The sequence below is a fragment of the Gorilla gorilla genome, chromosome 20, assembly GCF_029281585.2.
Source record: "Gorilla gorilla gorilla isolate KB3781 chromosome 20, NHGRI_mGorGor1-v2.1_pri, whole genome shotgun sequence".
Lineage (NCBI taxonomy): Eukaryota > Metazoa > Chordata > Mammalia > Primates > Hominidae > Gorilla > Gorilla gorilla.
The window spans coordinates 21,028,267-21,048,095 of NC_073244.2; the positions used below are offsets into that span (position 1 = coordinate 21,028,267).

The 19,829-nt window shown below is 40.9% G+C and overlaps 1 protein-coding gene across 1 annotated transcript in view; it reads right to left on the reverse strand.

Annotated features, from left to right (window-relative positions):
• The window catches only part of LOC115933039 (sortilin-related receptor-like), a 224,638-nt gene that overhangs the window by 95,748 nt on the left and 109,061 nt on the right, over window positions 1-19,829 (reverse strand). The window contains exons 23-26 of the mRNA XM_055372001.2: window positions 17,066-17,258; window positions 15,213-15,330; window positions 14,928-15,001; window positions 5,372-5,460 (exon numbers count right to left, since the gene is read on the reverse strand). Coding sequence (XP_055227976.1) covers window positions 5,372-5,460; window positions 14,928-15,001; window positions 15,213-15,330; window positions 17,066-17,258 — 474 coding nt within the window. The remainder of the gene's footprint in view (window positions 1-5,371; window positions 5,461-14,927; window positions 15,002-15,212; window positions 15,331-17,065; window positions 17,259-19,829) is intronic.

Below are 19,829 nucleotides of genomic sequence, written 5' to 3' on the forward strand. Positions count from 1 at the left end.
TGGCAGACACTCAGGAGAACATGACAGGGTCCTTAAATACTTGCAAGGCTTTCATGCAAAAGGAAGTATCTACTGTGCATCTCTAGGGAGCAGAACAAAGTCCACGAATAGAAGCTGGAGGGAGGAGAATTTGGGCTCTCCCTTACCAGAGAACCTTAATTCACCAATGAATTAGTGAACAAATGAACAGCAAACTGTCCCAAAGTAAAATGGAAGCACCTTTTGATATGGCAAATTCCCCATTAATAGAAATGTTCAAGTATAGAACAAAAGATTGTCTATCACAGATGGCATGGAGAAACTTCTCGCAAAGGGTGGCGGAAGGCTGCACCAGATGTTGTAATATGTCCAGATTCCTGCTGGACATCGCCCCCCGGACACACCACAGAGGCTTCAATTCAACCTGTCCATGTCTGTATTTAATATACAGCCCTGCAAGCCTACTCCTTTACCTCTGCCTTTCTATGAGCGATATAATCACTTCTCCCATCATCCCAGGTGAATCAGAAACCATGCCCTGCAGACTTAGTCCTCAAACGCACCCCAGCATCAGCTCTCACCTCCATTCTCTCTCCACTGAATCCATCCTCTCCATTCTGCCAGATCCATCATTCTATAATGCAAGTCTAGCCATGTCATTCCCCTACTAAAATCCTTCAAAGGGACCCTATCACCTCAAAGCAAACTTTAATCTCTTTAGTAAGGCACAGGTGAGGTCCCCCAGGACCTGGCCTCTACATACACACCTTCCTCCAGCCTCGTTTCTCACCACTTCCCACCTGGAAATTTGTATTCTATTAATACTCAAGAGCCGTGCACATTCCCCACTGATCATGCTTTGGCCCTTGCTCAAGGTCTCTCTAGACCTGGAAAAGCATTCCGACCTTGCTTTGTATCCTTTTAGGCTCAGCTGGGGTTTCCTCTCTCAGAAGTCCTCCTTTGTCCCCCAGATAGCATCACCTGGCCCTCATTCTGGCTCCCACCACACCCAGCGCTCTCCATAATCTTATACCTCACTGTATTTCAGTGACTTGATTTTGCGAGTGTTTTCTACTGGATTGCTGTTCATCAGGAATAAGACCTCTTACTTTTCTGCCCCTGGCACCTCGAATCTTTCCTAGCACACAGAAAGGGCATTATTCATAAACGCTTGTTGAAGGAAGTTAAAGAAACTGCACTGCAACTCCGTTTCTCGGTTTCTTAACAGTTAAAAGGTGATAAAGACCAAGCTTGGTGGCTGACACCTGTAATCCCAACACTTAGGAAGGCAGGTGGATCACTTTGAACTCAGGAGTTCAAATGAGAACAACCTGGGCAACATGGCGAAACCTGTCTCTACCAAAAAAAAAAAGATATAAAAATTAGCCAGGCATGGTGGCTCATGCCTGTGGTCCCAGCTACTGGGAGGCTGAGATGGGAGGACCGCTTGAGTCTGGGAAGAGGAGGTTGCAGTGAGCCGAGATCGCACCACTGCACTCCAGAAAAAACAAAAAACAAAAAACACAGTGATAAGAACACCTGCTTCTCTATACCTCAAGGGGCAGAAAAACCACAGGGGTTAGGATAAAGTAGGGGTGGCTCTCCCGACAACTGTACCATTGAGAGGTGCTGCAAGCAAGTGAAGACATTAACCACTGCCTCCCACATTCTGGAACTGTGGGGCTGCTTCCAGAGCCCAGGTCCAGAAAAGACAGCTGCTCTGCTGCGTGGAGTCTTTTCAGGGGCTTTTCAGGATTTCCAGAGACAAGCCCCTATGAAATTGGATGTCTTAGAAAAAAAAGATGCTTTGGGGCAAGTTCAAAATATTATTACTGACTATGAATAATATCATCACGCTGACAAGCAAACCGCAGCGAAGAAACAGAAATTGATCTTCTCTTCCGTGATCAAGCTGACAAACGTGTTTGAATCTTCTTCGGTCAGGGTGCAAAAATGCAACAGCCCCTTCTCTGACGAAAAAGCCACTGCCCCTATGCCTCCCGTGAGCAGGTTCACAGGAGCAGCGGGCTGAATGAACGAATAAGTGGATCCCCAGTGCAGGTTCTTATTTACCCATTTCAGACATGTAGACACAAGAGCAAAACAAAGTGTTCCACTTCTTGCTCTCAATTTCAATTAACAATAACAAAGATAACAGTCTCAGAGGAGACTCAAGGCAGAAGCTGAAACAAGTAACAGTCAACTCCTAGATATCTGTGCTAGTCAGGGAGAGAAAGACATGCATAACTTAAAAGAACATCAACCAAAAAAAAAAAAAAAACCCTAATGTTTACTTTGAGCAATGCTTCAATTGCTGTCCCCACTACAACCTATTTGAGTTACTAATGCTACTTTACTTGGCTTTCCTCCCTAAAGATGAGTAAAATCAGAGCAGAAAGCCCTCTTTCAAACAACCCCCTCCTCCCAGCCTCTCTCTCTGCATCTGGCTCAGAAACATCACAGAGCCACAGTGGGCACAGGCAGCTCCTGATCAGTGCCCCGCTCGCCTTTGCATCCTTGGTATCTAGCACAGCATCTGCTTCATTGTAGATGTTCGACAGTTGTCTGTGTAACTGACCTGAAATGATTCCTAACAGAAATATGCTCAAGTTCCAGTGTGGGCATTAACTCCTGACTAATCTCTTATTCCCTCATGTGAAAACTAAGGAAAGTGGATTAGGTCATCTCTGGTGTCTCTTGGGTACCACCAGGTTGCACACATCCAGGGAGCCTCCACTCACATCTGTGCTCCAGGGGTTGTCATTGACATGGAGCACAGTGGCAGTGGTCCCCTTGGAGCTGTGCAATTGGCACACTAGCTAGGTCTCTTCTAGTTTTATAAATCAGTTAAAAAAAAACCCATAAGCAATCTTGGATGATTAAGTATGCATGACCTATTTCAATCAAATATTTGCTAAGTGCCTGGTAACCTATATCGAGCAGAAATATTTACCTACAAAGACCTTACTAACGAGTTGCAGAATTCAGGCACATCATGTAAAGGTAACTAACATAAGGAGTCAGAATATGATCAATGCCAAATGAATGGGACAGCCTATACATGCTACGAGTCATAAAGGAAAAGAGATCTCTGTGATTGAGGAGGCCAAACTTAGAAGGGGCCTGAAGCCCTAGCCCAGCAACAGATATCCAGTCTTGTCAGAAGCCACCTGTCCTTGTGCATGGGTGTCACACTAAATCACCATTGTAGTCTGAGAATATCAACTAACTTGAATATTATTTCTTGCTTTTCAGAGCAGCAGGGGAAGAAGCAAAATACCTCTGTGAACAACACACTGAGTAAATGCCAGGTGGCTACACAGATTTAGGCCAAGCTCAGGTTGTTATGTGGGACACATGCACCTGTCAATTACGAGGCTTGTATGTATTTTCGTATTTTCAAATGCTTTATTTGAACTATTCAAACAGACACCTCCAAATGAAACCTATACAAATAGAGGAATGCTACAGTGTCCATAATCCCCCAAAGTCTACAACCCCCAAGTCATTTCAAAATGTCTGGGGAAGGCTTTATGATTTTCTGGCAGCAAGTTTATTTTCCTGATCATGTTTTGCTCCAGCTAGTGCAGAATGACGCTGCGTTCCCTGAGCACATATGCACCGACAGATGGTGTAAGAGGACTAGATTCACACTAACTCCTTCAGAGGAGCCAGTTTGGAATGCAAATTTAATTTTCAGAGAAGTTAAACAAGGCAAATCGAGAACTGACTCTGAAATCTGAAAGCCATACAAAGAATGAAATGTATTCCTAGGAAGCCAAACTATGTCCCCTACGTGCGTATTACACACATAGCAGTATACCAAACACTACAATTGTTTCCTCGCCCACCTTTCAACTACAGGGTGGCAGGCATCCTATTCATCTACAGATACACAGCATCTGGCACAATCGGTGCTTGCTGAACATGTGAAATGAAAATTAAATTAATGGGTATATAAATGATAGCACAAATGTGGGAAGTACTGTGCTCTGTGATGGTCGTTGTCTGAGCAAACACCAATCTGAGTATGAATACAGAGTGTTGCACACAAACAGGACCTCTTCGGAGTATTGCCTCTAAAGAAATAGCTAACCAGTGCTACATGGAACAGAGAACAGCCAGGTGGAATGCCAAATACCAGTACTTTGCTTCTCTCTCCTTCTCTGAGGCCAGGCTGCTCAGCACATGTCAAATTAACCACAGGGAAAAAAAAACAGCTGCTAAGATCTCTTTTTCCAAACCACCCACCTCTCACTTACTGCTGGCCCCATTTCTAAAAGGAGCAAAAAAAAAGAAAGCTTTGTCCTCGCAATAAACAAGATAGTTACAGAAGCCCTCTCCAGATCCTTCACCAATCCATCTAATGGGTTCAGCTCAAAAACAGGGAGAAGTGTGGTCCAGCATGAACTTGACCTAACATGAACCATTCAGAAACGAGCCAAAGGTAATCAGAGGACTGGTTCTGATAAAATCAGAACATAAGGGTGTAGAGGTTACAAACTCTTGACAGTTTTGCTTTTCAGAACAATATATTGCAAAGAATGTACGACGCAATCGAAAAACCCAAGTGCTAATCCTGTCTCTGTCACTAACAAAGGGAATGACCCTGGGCAAGTTACTTTGCCTTGCTGAGCCTGTTTTCTCATCTGTGAAATGATGCAGTTAACCCTAAACACCCCTTCCAGCTCCATGAGACCCCCCACCAACCTAACGCACCAAAAGTCAATGGCTATCAAGTTGTATGCATTCTGTAATTGTTACTCACGTATTATTATTATTATTGCTATTTATTATTAGTCATTCTATGTAATAAAGACACAAAGCAAAGAAGGACAAATTAAAGAGCCTCCAATTAATTATTTGGCCATTATTATTAATTGCCCTCTTGCTCACAATCTCCCTTTGTGATAGAAAGGACAGGTTCTTATATTCCCATTTTGGAGATAAAGAGTTTAAATCGGGGTGGGCACAGTGGCTCACACCTGTAATCCAAGCATTTTGGGAGGCCGAGACAGGTGGATCACCTGAGGTCAGGGGTTCGAGACTAGCCTGATCAACATGGTAAAACCCTGTCTCTACTAAAAATACAAAAATTAGCCAGACATGGTGGCAGGCACCTGTAATCCCAGACTCAGGAGGCTGAGGCAGGAGAATCGCTTCAACCCAGGAGGTGGAGTTTGCAGTGAGCTGAGATCGCACCATTGTATTCCTGCCTGGGGGAGAGAGCAAGACTCCATCTCAAAAAAAAAAAAAAGTTTAACTCATATCCAGAGATCACAAATTGTGCTGTCAACAACATAGTGCTGTAGAGAGATAATCCAATTATAATCACAGATGTAAATTTCTGGGAGAAAGTTTGATGTTAAAAGGCCTCATCAGAGACACTTACTTTAGCTCGTTGGTTTCCATGCCCTGGGCAATGGCCGTGATGATTCCGCCGTGGTCTCCCCACGTGTAGTAGTGAGGTCCAGGAAGTGCCTGAAGAGGAAAAATCCATGGTGACACCACTGCTGTGGAGGTAATTGTGCAGAAACCATGTACACATGCCCACAGGCATGCACACACGTGCACATAGACATAACAGCAATGACAACCACTTGAAAACAATTTTTCCGTTTACAGAAGACATTGACATCCATTATCTCATCTGTTCCACACAATCCTAGGGACAGGTGGAGCAAGTTCTAGTATCTCAATTTTTTTCCCAAATGAAGAAACACGGGCTTAATATTAAAATGGTAGACTGTGAACAGCAGAGGTAGGACTCAAATCCAAATCTATGACTCCCACCAACCCTTGATTAAAAATTAAGTAACTGGGGTTTCAGTTCTACTATGACAGTATTAGCCCTCTATACCCCATCCTTCCTGCTAATTACAGCTGAAAACTCTGGACAAAAAACAACTACCAGTGGATGCTGAAAAGTAAACAAAAGCAAGCCGCTTGTGGAGATTTAAAACCTAGAGAAGCTACACACACAAGTCATGAATATCCTGGTAAAGCTTTGCCCAAAGGAAAAGTCCCAGTCATGGGGTGCACCTCAGTCTCAGTCACAGCTAAAACTGCAATAGATATTATTTCCCCCAAAGGAACCAGAGAAAGGAGCCCCTATAGGGTAGGTAAAGTGTGGATGGAATCCCATAGCAGGGAGTGTCAAAAAAGTAAATCCCCTAATTTTGTATATGAACTTACGCAAGTCGCAGCCTAACCCCTGAAGTGTACATGCATGAAACAGACACAAACCAGTGTAACAAAGGCTTAGCATACTGAACTAAGAGTTAAACTACCACCTACAGAAAGCAAGACAGAACTCAGGGTCAGAACCTAAACAGGCTGATTACATGCTGAGACAAAAATGTCAATATCCTCCAGAAGGCTTAATTTCATGAATTTCATTCATATGTGCAGAATACAAACCAAAATTACTTAACATACAGCATACAAACATATCCATAAGATGTGTCCAATTCTCAAGGGAAAAGATAGTCAAAAGGTGCCAATCCCAAGTGACCCGTATATTGGAATTTTTTTTTAATTTTTTATTTTTTGAGACACAGTCTCACTCTGTTGCCCAGGCTGGAGTGCAGTGGTGCAATCTCGGCTCACTGCAACCTCTGCCTCCTGGGTTCAAGTGATTCTCCTGCTTCAACCTCCCAAGTAGCTGGGATTACAGGCATGCACTACCACGCCCAGCTCATTTTTATATTTTTAGTACAGACAGGGTTTCACCATGTTGGTCAGGCTGGTCTCAAGCTCCTGACCTCAAGTGCTTCCACCTGCCTCGGCCTCCCAAAGTGCTGGGATTATAGGCATGAGCCACCATACCTGGCTGGAATTTTAAAATAGCTATTATAACCATGTCGCATGAGGGAAAGAAAAACACATGTGAAATGAATGAGAGAAAAGAATTCTCCCAGAGAAGTGGAAACAATTTTTAAAAAGAAACCAAACAAATTTTATAACAGAAAAATATAATGTCCAAAATAAGAAATTCACTGATGGGCTCAACATCAGAAAAGCAATGATAAACGAATTAGTGAACTTCAAAATAAATATAGATCTGTAGAAATTATAGATCTATCTGTCTGTTCTAGAGAACATACGGGGAAAAAAAGATTTCAAAGAAAGAAAGATTGCCAAGGACATAGGGAACAATAACAGTAGGTCTAATATGTAACTGGAGTCCGAGAAGAACAGGAGAAAGGGATGGGAGCAGAAAAAAAATATTTGAAGAAATAATGGCTGAAAATTTCCCAAATTTGTTGAAAGATATAAATATAGATTCAAAATCAGCATCTACATAGAGAATAAACTCAAAGAAAAGCCCTCCTAGACACATCATACCAAAACTGCTGAAAACCAATGAAAAAAAATCTTCAAAGCATCTAGAGAAAAATGGCATGTTACACACAGGAGAATGATAGCTAAAGTGAAGAGAGGTTTCTCATCAGAACCCATGGAAACAAGAAAACAGTAGACATCTTTAAAGTACTAGAAGAAAATTACTGTCAACCCAGAATTCTCTATCCAATAAACATATCCTTCAGGAATGAAGGTAAATAAAACAGAAATTTCAAAAGAGGGAAAAACAAGAGAATTCACAGCCAACAGATCTCACTACAGGAAATGCTATAGGAATTTCTTTAGGCTATAGGGAAATTTCCCATGGGTAAACAGAGATTTTTCCAGAATGAAGAGCAAGCAAGAGAAATGGTAAATATCTGGGTAAATATTTAAGTTCTTTGAAATTCATATGATAATTTAAAGCAAAAACAAACACTGCTTTGTGGGTTTTGTAATGTGTGTTGATGTGATAAATATGAAAATAACATATAGGTGGGGGAGGAGAAAAGGGACTTGTATGGTTGAAAGGGTTCTAAATTTTACGTTAAGTGCAATTATCAACTCAAAGAAGACTATAAAAGATTAGATATGTATGTTGCAATCCTTAGAGAAGTCACTAGAAATACACATAGATAAGCCCCCCAAAAAATCTAAATAAAAGTAGAATACTTAATGTATCTAGATAATACAAAAGGAGAGAGGACAGAAGGAACAGAAGAATAATAAATAGGAGAAATGAAAAGAAAATAAATGAAATATCAGGCCTAAATTCAAATATATCAATAATTATATTAAATGTTAATGGCCTAAGCATTTCAGTTAAAAAGGAGAGCTTGGCAGAATGAGTAAAAAAAGCAAGACCCTACTATATGTTGTCTAGAAGAAACACTTCAAAGAACTGGGCATGGTGGCATGTGCCTTTAATTCCAACTATTTGGCAGGATCACTTGAACCCAGGAGTTTAAGACCAGCCTGGACAACACACAAGACCCAACTTCAAAAAACAGAAAAAAAAAAACACTTTAAATATAAAGACATAGATAGGTTGAAAGCGAATGGATGTTAAAAGATGTACTATCCAGGGCTGGGCGTGGTATCTCACACCTGTAACCCCAGCTCTTTGGGAGGCCAAGGCGGGTGGATCACTTGAGGTCAGCAGTTCAAGACCAACCTAACCAACATGGCGAAACCCTGTCTCTATTAGAAATACAAAAATTAGCCGGGTGTGGTGGTGAGCGCCTGAAATCCCAGCTACTCGGGAGGCTGAGGCAGGAGAATCACTTGAACCCAGGAGGCCGAGGTCGCAGTGAGCCGAGATCATACCATTGCACTCCAGCCTGGGTGACACAGTAAGACACCAACTCGAAAAAAGATGTACTATCCAAATAGTAAACAGAAGAACGCTACAGTAACTATTTTAATATCAGATCAAATAGATTTTAAGACACATGGCATTACAATAGATAAAGAGAGATAGTTCATAATGATAAAAGGGACAATTCATGAGAAAATATTATTATAAATGTGAATACACTTAACAACAGAGACTCAAAATGCATACCAAAATAAAGCAAAAATTGACAGAATTTAAAGGAGCAAGAGGCAATTTCAGAATCATAGTAGATCTTACCATTCCTCTCTTAGGAATTTAGAGAACCAGAACCCCCAAAAATCAATATGAACACAAAAGATCTGAACAACATTATCAACCACCTTCATATAAATAATATCTACAGAACACTACCTCAAACAACTGCTTAATACATATTCCTTCCCAGTGCACGTGATATATTCAACAATATAGACCACAGGCTGGATCTCAAAACAAATCTCAACAAATCTAAAGGGACTGAAATCATACAAAGGGTCTTCTCTGACTAAAGGAAATTAAATTAGAAATCAATAACAAGATATCTATGAAACCCCCAAATACCTGCAAATTAAATAACACTTTGCTAAGTAACTTATCTTTCGAAGATAAAAATCAAGAGATATTTATGGATTGATGAAAATGTTCTGGAATCAGATAATGGTGATGACTGAATAATACTAAAAACATATGAACTGTACACTTTAAAATGGTGAACTTTATAGTATGTGAATTACATCTCAATTTTATCTGTTTTTTTATTTTTTTGAGACCCGGTCTTGCTCTGTCACCCAGGCTGGAGTGCACTGACACAATCACAGCTCACTGCAACCTTGACCTCCTGGGCTCAAGTGAGCCTCCCACCTCAGCCCCCAGAGTAACTGGGATCACAGGTATGCCCAGTTAATTTTTTTATTTTTTGTAGAGACAAGGTTTTGCTATGGTGCCTGGGCTGGTCTTGAACTCCTGGCCTCAAGTGATCCTCCTGCCTTGGTCTTCCTAAGTGCTGGGATTACAGGCATGAGCCACTGTGTGCAGCCTATATCTCAGTTTTAAAAGGGGACATTAAATATACTCTGAACTTAAAAACACTAAAAACATATCTAAATATGTGGCATATAGCTAAATTAGTACTTAAAGGAAAACTTACAGCTTTAAATGCTTACATTAGAAAAGAAGATATAAAATCAATAACCCAAGGTTATATCTTAATAAGCTACAAAAAGAACAACAAAACAAATAAGGGAAAAAATAATAATAAAGAAAAAAAAGCAACAAAACAGAAAACAGACAACAGAAAATCAACAGAGCCAAAAGCAGATTCTTTGGAAAGATCAACAGTATTGAAACACCTAAATGAACAAAAAATAGAGAAAATACACATATCACCAATATCAAGAATGAAATCATCACCAAAGATCCTACAGACATTAAAAAGATAAAGAGAATATATCATTGATAACATAAGGCCAACAAATGTCACAACTTACATGAAGGGACAAATTTCTTGAAACACACAACTCATCAAAATTGAAACAAAAAGAAGAAAATCTGAATAGTCTTATATCAACCAGAGAAATTAAATCTCTTATCAAAAAATATTCCCAAAAAGAAAACTCAATGCCTGGACAGTTTCATTAGGGAATTACTCAAGAAAAAATAACACCAAACTTTGTCCTAAAAAAGAGGAAGAGGGGTTTAACCCTCTGCTTGTTTTATGATACTAGCCAAACACTAATATCAAAACTTAAGAAAGATTTTACAAAAAAACAAATTAAAGGCAAGTATCTCTCACAAATAATGCAAAAATCTTTAACAAAATATTAGCAAATCAAACCTAGCTGCACATAAAAAGGATAATGCATTATGACCAAGTAGAGTTTGCCCTAGTAATTCCAGGTTGTTCTAATATTCAAGAATTAATTAATGTAATATTTAATCATCATAGTAATAGAAAAACTCATTTTAATAAATGTAAAAATAGCATTTGACAAAATCCAGTATCTGATTATGATAAAAAAAAAACTCAACAACTAATGATAATAGGGAGCTTCCCAAATGTTGATAAAGAAATCTACTGCTAACACCATAGTTAATGGTAAAAAGGTTGAATTGTTTCCCCCAGAGAGAGAGAACAAGGCAAGAATGCCCACTTTCACTACTTCTATTCAATACCGTATAGAGGTCCTAGCCATTGTGATAAGAAGAATGAAAGAAATCAGAAGGGAGAAAATGGAGGAAAGGAGGGAAAGAGAAGAAAGAAGGACAAGAAAGAAGAGAAAAAGGAAGAAGGGAAGAATGAGAGAATACATAAAAGACATTAAGATCAGAAAGGAAGAAATAAAACTGTCACTCTTTGCAAATGGTATGATTGCTTACATAGAATCTAAAAACCTACTAGAACTAATGAATTACCTTAGCAAGGTCACAGAATACAAGATGAATATATAAAAAATCAGTTGTATTCTTATATACTAGAGCAAAAATTAGAAAATAAAATTCCATTTACAGTAATACCACAAAAAATTAAAATACCTAGGAATAAAGCTAATAAAAGATGTACAGGACCTCTACATTGGAAACTACATAGTACTGAGAGAAATTAAACAAGAAATGGAAAAAGATACTACATTCATGGATCAGAAGACTCAATAGTATTAACATGTCGATTCTCCTCCAAATTGATTCTATAAATTCAAGGCAATTATAATAAAAATCCCAGCAGATTCCATAGAAATTGACAAGCGACCCTGAAATGTATCAGGAAATATGAAGGACCTACAATAATAAAAAAGATTTTTAAAATGATCAAAGTTGAAGGACTTACCCTACTTGATCTCAACATTTACTATAAGGCTTTGGAAATTAAGATAATTTGGTATTAGTGAAAAGACAGACAGATTAAGGGGACAGAATAAAGACCTGAAATAGACCCAATTGGCCTAAAATTGGCCCATATATGGCCAATTGATTTTCAAACAGGTACCAAGGCAATTCAATGGGAGAGAGAGAAGGGTTTTCAATAAATGGTGCTAAATCAATTAGATCTCCATATGGAAAAAATGAGTATCTACCCATATATCATACAAAAGACCTGAATCCAAAATATATTTTTTAAAAAACTCCTACAACTCAAAGAAGATAGACAACTCAATTATTAAAATTAGTTTTTAAAATTTATTTATATATTTATTGAGACAGGCTCTGATTCCATTGCCCAGGCTGGAATGCAGCAGCACAATCACAGCTCACTACACCTTCAACCACCAGGGCTCATGTGACCCTCTGACCTCAGCCTCCTAAGTAGCTAGGACTACAGGCATGCACCACCATGCCTGGCTATTTTTATGTTTTGTAGAGACAAGCTTTCCCTATGTTGCCCACGGCTCCAGCAACCCTCTTACCTCAGCCGTCCAAAGTGCTGGGATTACAGGCAGAGCCACTGTGCTGGACCAACCCAATTTTTTCAAAAAGGCAAAAGATTTGGGCAAATACTTCACAACCAGATTTTAAAATGGCCAATGAGCACATGAAAAGAATCATTAATAATCACACAAATGCCAATTACAACTACAATGAGATATTATCACCTGCTTATTAAAATGTCTAAAATTAAAAAGACTAATCATACCAAGTGTTGGCAAAGATGTGAAGCAATTAAAATTCTCACATACTGTTTGGTGGAAATGTAAAAGGGACAATAATTTGGCAGTTCTTTAAAAAGTTAAACATATACCCACCATGCTACCCAGCTATTCCATTCCTAAGTATTTACCCTAGAGAAATGAATAAAATATGTACATGAATGTTCATAACAGCTATATTTGTAATCAGCAAAACTGGAATGTTTATCAACAGATGAATGAATAAATAAATTATGATACATCCCTACAATGGGATACAACTAGCAAAGGAATGAACAACTGATACACGAAGCAACTTGGATGAAACCCAAAATCATCGTGATGTGTGACAGAAGCCAGGCAAAAAGAGTATATACTGTGTGAGTCTACTTATCAAAATTCTAGAAAATGCCAACGAATAACCTATTCTAGAAAATGCCAATGAATAACAGAAGCAGACAAGGACAAGACTGGAGAGTGGGACGGATTACCGAGGGGCACAAAGATACCTCGGGGAGGGTGATGGAAATGTTTGTTATCTTAATTGTGGCGACCATAATTAATTCCGATCAAACTGTACACTTTAAATATGTGCAGTGTATTGTCCCCTTATCTGCTTCAATAAATTTGTTAAAGAAAAAAGCTAAAAATAAAAGAAATAAAAATTATTTTAAAAAGAAAAAACACAAAAAAGGAATTGTGAGGATCAGAGAATTTGCAGATGGAAATGTTTGTTATCTTAATTGTGACCATAATTAATTCTGATCAAACTGTACACTTTAAATATGTGCAGTGTACTGTGCCTTCATCTGCTTCAATAAAGTTTATAAAGAAAAAAGCTAAAAATAAAAGAAATAAAAATTATTTAAAAAGAAAAAAAGCACAAAAAAAGGAATTCTGAGGATCAGAGAATTTGCACAACTAATTAGGAGGAAAAAGAAAACCACAATTACAGTCATCAGTGCTCCAGGCAACATTCTGTCCACTACAGCCTCTTCCTCTGCCACCACCTGCTCCCGCATACAGCCCAGATTGTCCCTCTAAAGTGAAGGCTGCCCATGGGTACTCAGATGCCCACTCACACAGATAAACTCACAATCTTTTCATCCCCAAGTTAGTTTTCTGCTATGTCCCAAAATAAGGTCTCTTATGCACTGGTTGCTTCTTGGCAGGCACAAGGCACGTGTGGAGGGAGGCACTGACAGCTGCCCCGGTAATCGCCAGACGATACCACTTCACTGGAGGAGGAACAAGACACTGCTTTCTAACCAGAAGGAAATCACTTGCAGATGTGCAAATCCCAGATTACACCAACAGCAGAAGGCACAAACAAACCACAGGCCTATTCGCAGAGAAGAGGATACCCCATTTCAAAGGGAGCGTCCAGCTCCACGAAAGGGGAAAGCAGCTGCTTAATCTTCCCTTGGGAGCTGGACAAGGACAACCCGAAAATTTCCATTCAAACTGTTTGCACTCTGACTACAATGGCCTTAACAACCTGCCTCATCTGAACACATATTTGTGTTCGCCACATACAGTACACAGTGTCTGAGCCTCATCTCTCTCCTCGGGAGGGATGGGAAGCCGTGCCACAGTGAGAGAAGGCTTGTGACAGGCCTCTGTGAACTGCAAGGTGCCAAATGAATGTTGGTATTTTTATTACTGCTTTACGTATTACCTATTCAAATATCAAGGTGAGCATGGTGCATTCCCAGTAAAGCACCACGTGGATGGGAACTATGTCTGCTAGCTGTTCTGAGAACTCCACATCACTCCCGACGTGCTGCTCCGGCTGCCCAGCCTGCAGGGCTGCTCGATGACAAGGTGCTCATCCTGTCAAGTGATCTGTTGGGTTTTACCCTGGTGGCTCCTGGCATAACTAGAGGGTCACCCCTGAAAGCACCCCTACAGAACGAGACCAAACACACTTCCTTGGCCTTAATCAATGGGAGGCTGGCAACAACTTTTTTTTTTTTTTTTTTTTTACAAATTTGGAAATTCTCTAATGCCCACAGATGAAGATGAATTAGCATTTTGGAACTAGGGAACTAGCCCTGTCTTAGGAATTGGTATAATCAGAATCGATACTAGTTATACAACCTTAAGGCAAAAAGAGAGTCTACTTCCATAGCACAGAGTGAGACGAAAGTGCCTATACAACATAGCCCAGCAAGGACAGGCTTCATCTCAACTTCAATAATATACAAAATAATAATAATAATAGCAGCCCATTTCAGGGCTGATACCACTACGCTGTAATTTGCTGATACATGCAGCATATATGCCCTGAGTCCCCACTCCATGCCAGGCACTCTTAGGTGCTAAGGATAAAGAAGTCAGTAAAACAGACATTGTCTTTGCTCTCATAGAACTCATAATCTTAGAACGTTCAGTAAAATTCACACATTTGCAAAGGTCTGTTTTTAATTTAAAGTAACTGTGGATATAAATCAGTGGCTTCAGGTACCTTTCTTTACTTTATAGTCATATCTGGCATTACTGGTCTCTGCCATGGACCATTTGTGTCCCTGAAATGCCAAGGCACAGTCTACATTCTCACACAAATGGGAACGAGGGTGGAGGGGACGGGATTGGGGGAGGGGGCTGACCTCTCGCCACCTGGCTCCAGCACTGCTAGAGATGTACACGTTTGTCTTGCTAGCCAAGTTCTTTCCCACTGAGCCTAAAATGCAAGAGAAATAATTATTTTTAATTTCAAGAATATGTCAGATAATCACCTTGCCCAGCCAGAAATTCTGAGTAGTATCTAGCAACTAAGAATGCTTTCAAACCACAAAGCGTGGTTACTGCTGGAGGTGTGGGTGATCGCCCTGCATTTGGCTGCGTATCACCAGACAGCTGAACTCCTTGTGAGAACAGGCAAGGACACTTACCAGTGGCGATGATGAGGTCTGGAGCCGACTCCTTGGACAGGATGGGCATTCTCCGGAGCTGGAGGTTGAGGAGCTGACTGAGGCGCTGAGCCAGATGAAGGGAACAGCCCTGGGAAAGCTATACAACCAAAGTTTCAGACAGTGTCAGCACATGATACCATGCCTAGCATTCCCTGTAAACCCTGCGGCCTGTGTGAGGGCAGTGCAGCTGACACGGGGCAAGGAGGCCTGGCCCAGGGGAAACCAGACTCACAGCCCAGCTGTCCCCACACCCCCCAGACAGAGAGGATCATCTGAACCCACATCAATGTCCCGTGGAAGAAGAGAACAATTACAACTTAAAAAGGCCTTCTGAGACTCTCAGGGAATAACAATTAGAAATCAGTGTCAACTCAAGTAGATGGGAAAGTCATCATCTCATCCTATCACTCAGAGATCCTCTCAAGTGACTCAAAACTAAAGAGAAATGAAATGATTTTGTCATATTCACTTTCTAAGTCAGAGACATATTTCAAACATGATTCCAGCAATTCTGTCATAAGAAAGACCAAGAATCAGAAGTCATAAGTCTCATGGATAAGCTCCCCTGATGTACAGTATCAATGAGATATAAAAAGCAAAGGATTAGCACTAAATTTTTTCCTATGTATTTTACATTTGCACAAAGGTGTAGGTATACAGGGCAAGGCTTCAAGCGATTCAATCTGGCCTCCATCACTAATGTCCAGATTTTCATAGCTCTGCAAGCAATCAGGACAACACCTTTTGCCACATGGTCACACTCAGTTCTCCTGGTCAGAAAGAGCTTGTTCAATGTTACTCAGATGTGGCCAGGGTTCTGCACAGGAGGACTATGTGCTTATGTGGTTATGGTCAGGTAAAAATGGTAGCAAGGTTTGCTGGATTATTTGCTACTTATTTTTGTCATAAAAGGATCTCTAACAAGTATCTGTCTTGCTAGAGTCTCAGTTTGACCAATGAAAACTGGAACAAATTAGGCTGGGTCTCAAAGAAATATTTATTTGCTCACTCCTCTTTCTGACTCATGCTTCTCTGCCTGCAAGGAAGTCTATTCACTGAAGAGTTTCTGTAACCTCAGGTAATCAGACTTACCCATTTCCTATACATTCCTTCCACCACCTAAACTCAGAAGAAGAAACCTATACCTAAAGCTGATGAACGACAGTTCATAAATAAACTGATTAGTCAGGGAAACAAAAAGCTGAATTTGAATGATACCATTAATTCGATTTAACTAAAGCCTGACCCCCACAGCACGCTCAAAAACACCCAAGCCCTAACCATCCCAGGATCTCACCAAGCTGCTGTAGAAGACACTATTGAGGGAAGAGGAAGTACCCAGATATTTGTCTATATCCATTTATAGGCTGCCTCTTTCCAAAATTAGATTTGATGTGGTAAGCCAAGACCCATTGCCAAATAGAGAAGAAAAACCAAGAAGTAAATTCTAAGGTAAGAGTCTCCTAAAGAATTTTCCCAAGGGCCACAGATACATTATATAGGGGAGTGTCCACATAGCCCACCGTGGACAAACAAAATTCAAAAATCCAAAAGACCAAGTAATGGTCTAACTAAACAAGTAGTACTAAAAATGAATAGTACTTTTTTTTTTTTTTTCTGAGTTGCTTCTGCCCAGAAGTGGTAGCAAGACCTTGGAGCAGAGTTTGGAAACTCCAAGTGTAGCAACACAAATAGAAGTCTGCTCCATGTGATATTAATAGAATACCATGTGATCTTGTATTTTTTCAATAAATACTAGACATAGGAAACTACCACAGAGCAGGGCTCTTTCCCTTATATTAAAAAGCAAAAGAAGATTAAAGCATCAATACCTCACAATTGATTTTCTCTCCATATCCCGTGAAGGCTGGAGCCTGAAGAAACTCCCAGGTTCCCCCTTTGTCAAAGGTGATGACCGATCTCATGTTCTCCTCATTCATAGAACCATTAATCAGAGTAGCAATGTAGACTCCTTGCAATCCTTCCACTCGGTGGAAGTCAGCAAATGGCTCATTTGCAAAATACCTACAATATGAAAATAAACAGCTATGAACCTGAATTGGTATTTGCTTGTTATTGTAAATAACATAAAATTTGAACATTTAAAAGTATACAATTTTGTGGCATTAAGCACATTCACAATGTTGTGCAACTATCATTACTATCTAGTTCCAGAACATTTCATCATTCCAAAAGGAAACCTCATACCCACTGGCAGTCACTCTCCATTTCCTCTTCCCTTCCCAAGCCCTGGAAACCACTCATCTGCTCCATGTGTTTATGAATTGGCCTATCTAGACATTTCATATAAATGGAATCTGCAATATGTGGTCTTTTGTATCTGGTTACTTTCACTTAGCATAATGCTTTCAAGGTTCATCCACGTTATAGCACATTGTTAGAACTTCATTCCTTTTTTTTTTTTTTGGAGACAAGAGTCTTACTGCTGCCCAGGCAGGAGTGCAGTGGTGCAATCATGGCTCACTGCAGCCTCAACCTCCCAGACTCAGATGATCCTCAATGAGCCTCACACCTCAGCCTCCCAAGTACCTGGGACTACAGGCATAGTGTGCCACTATGCCCAGCTAATTTTTTTTTATTTTTTGGTAGAGATGGGGTTTCACCATGTTGCCAAGGCTAGTCTTGAACTCCTTAGCTCAAGTGATCCACCTGCCTTGGCCTCCCAAAGTGCTGGGATTACAGGCATGAGCCACCATGTCCAGCCAGATAATCTGCTATTTTAAAAAATTTGTTTCTTTTCAACTTTTAGGGCCAAAAGGCTTATCTGATCAACAATTCCTAACAGGGGGTTTAGAATGATGAATATAATATACAAAAGTTGACGAAAGAGTCACATCTATTACATCGCTAACGAAATTGACTCCAAATCCTCCAGTGAGCCTTCAAAAACAGAAATCATTAAGTCAGACTTGCAAGACACTAATAACAGTGCTGAGGCTTAAAATTCAACCCAATCTGTAGGAACCTAGCTCAGGGTTACACAGCCCCTGTCCAGGTACTTACAACCTAATTATCCAACACCCTGATCAGATAGAAGCCCACAGGGTTTTCTGTCAGGAAGCTCAGCAGAACCTGTCGATTCTTTCCTAAAGAAACTGTACATATAGCAAGGATGGCTCTAGAAAGCTTGGGGTTATATTCTTAAGAGAATATTGGCGGCATGAACCCGGGACGCGGAGCTTGCAGTGAGCCGAGATCGCGCCGCTGCACTCCAACCAGCCTGGACGACAGAGCGAGACTCCGTCTCAAAAAAAAAAAAAAAAAGAGAGAGAGAGAATATGGGCTTCCCAGGCTTTATCTACCATGCGGATACCCTGATGCCACAGCCACAGGGAAGTGGTTTTGCGCTAAAATGATACACGCATTACAAATAGAGCGATCTCTGAGAAATTGTAACCAGGGTTCATAGGTGGCTGTTAAGACTGGAAGCTTGGCCGGGCGTGGTGGCTCACACCTATAATCCCAGCACTTTGGGAGGCTGAAGCGGGCAGATCACAAGGTCAAGAGATCGAGACCATCCTGGCCAACATAGTGAAACCCTGTCTCTATTAAAAATACAAAAATTAGCTGGGCATGGTGGCACGTGCCTGTAGTCCCAGCTACTTGGGAGGCTGAGGCAGGAGAATCGCTTGAACCCGGGAGGCGGAGGTTGCAGTGAGCTGAGATCGTGCCACTGCACTCCAGCCTGGTGACAGAGCGAGACTCCAACTCAAAAAAAAAAAAAAAAAAAAAGAAAAAGAAAAAAGACTGGAAGCTTGCCTTTTACTTCAGGGGTTCTAAGCCACTGGCTACACAATAAAGCCGAGAAACGCTGCCTTCCATCAACCGTCTCCACACAATCTCTTCAGCTGGATGACTGCCCTGCCATCTCAGACAGAAAGACCCAAACAACAACCTCTGAGGCAGGAAAAGGAACACTAGGAGCCCCACCAAAGCTGCTTCAGGCTGAGGGACTGAGCAAAGTGCCGAATGAAATGCTGGAGTTGAGACCAAATTCTCTGACATATGGTTTCCTTAGGTCTAGTTCAGTTATTTTTCAGGGGCTTCCTTAGGAACCAGCTGAAGGTCTCGATTCCTCCTTCTCTGTTGACCTCTGCTCTACCTCTCTGAGGGTTATCCTCATAAACTTGTCATCCCACTGGTTATGGGCTTCTTCTATATATCTGGGAGGCCTGAGTTTCTCTCATTTAGATGAGCCCTGTTTCTTTCCCGAGTCGGATTCCTGGAGTTTTATCTTTTACTTCTAAGCAGAATCCTGTCTTCCTGTACCTGACATGCTCCTTCACCAGAAGTCCCAGCCCATCCTTTCCTTTCCCCCACTTGACCTGCCCTGCAACAATTTGCCCCACCCTAAGTACTTTCTCTGAGAGTCTACTTTCTTCCATTTTATCCTCACTGGCCCTCCCCAGGGCACTTCTCCCCTTCTTCCCAGAGTGCCCTGGGCCAAGGCTTACCAGGAAGCTCACCAGGTCCCCTATAGCCCCACTCAGTGCAGAATCCATGACCTGGCAATACCCCCACCAACTGGGCCCATGCCCCTCCCTAAGGTGACCCGCGGGGCTGACATCTCCTCAG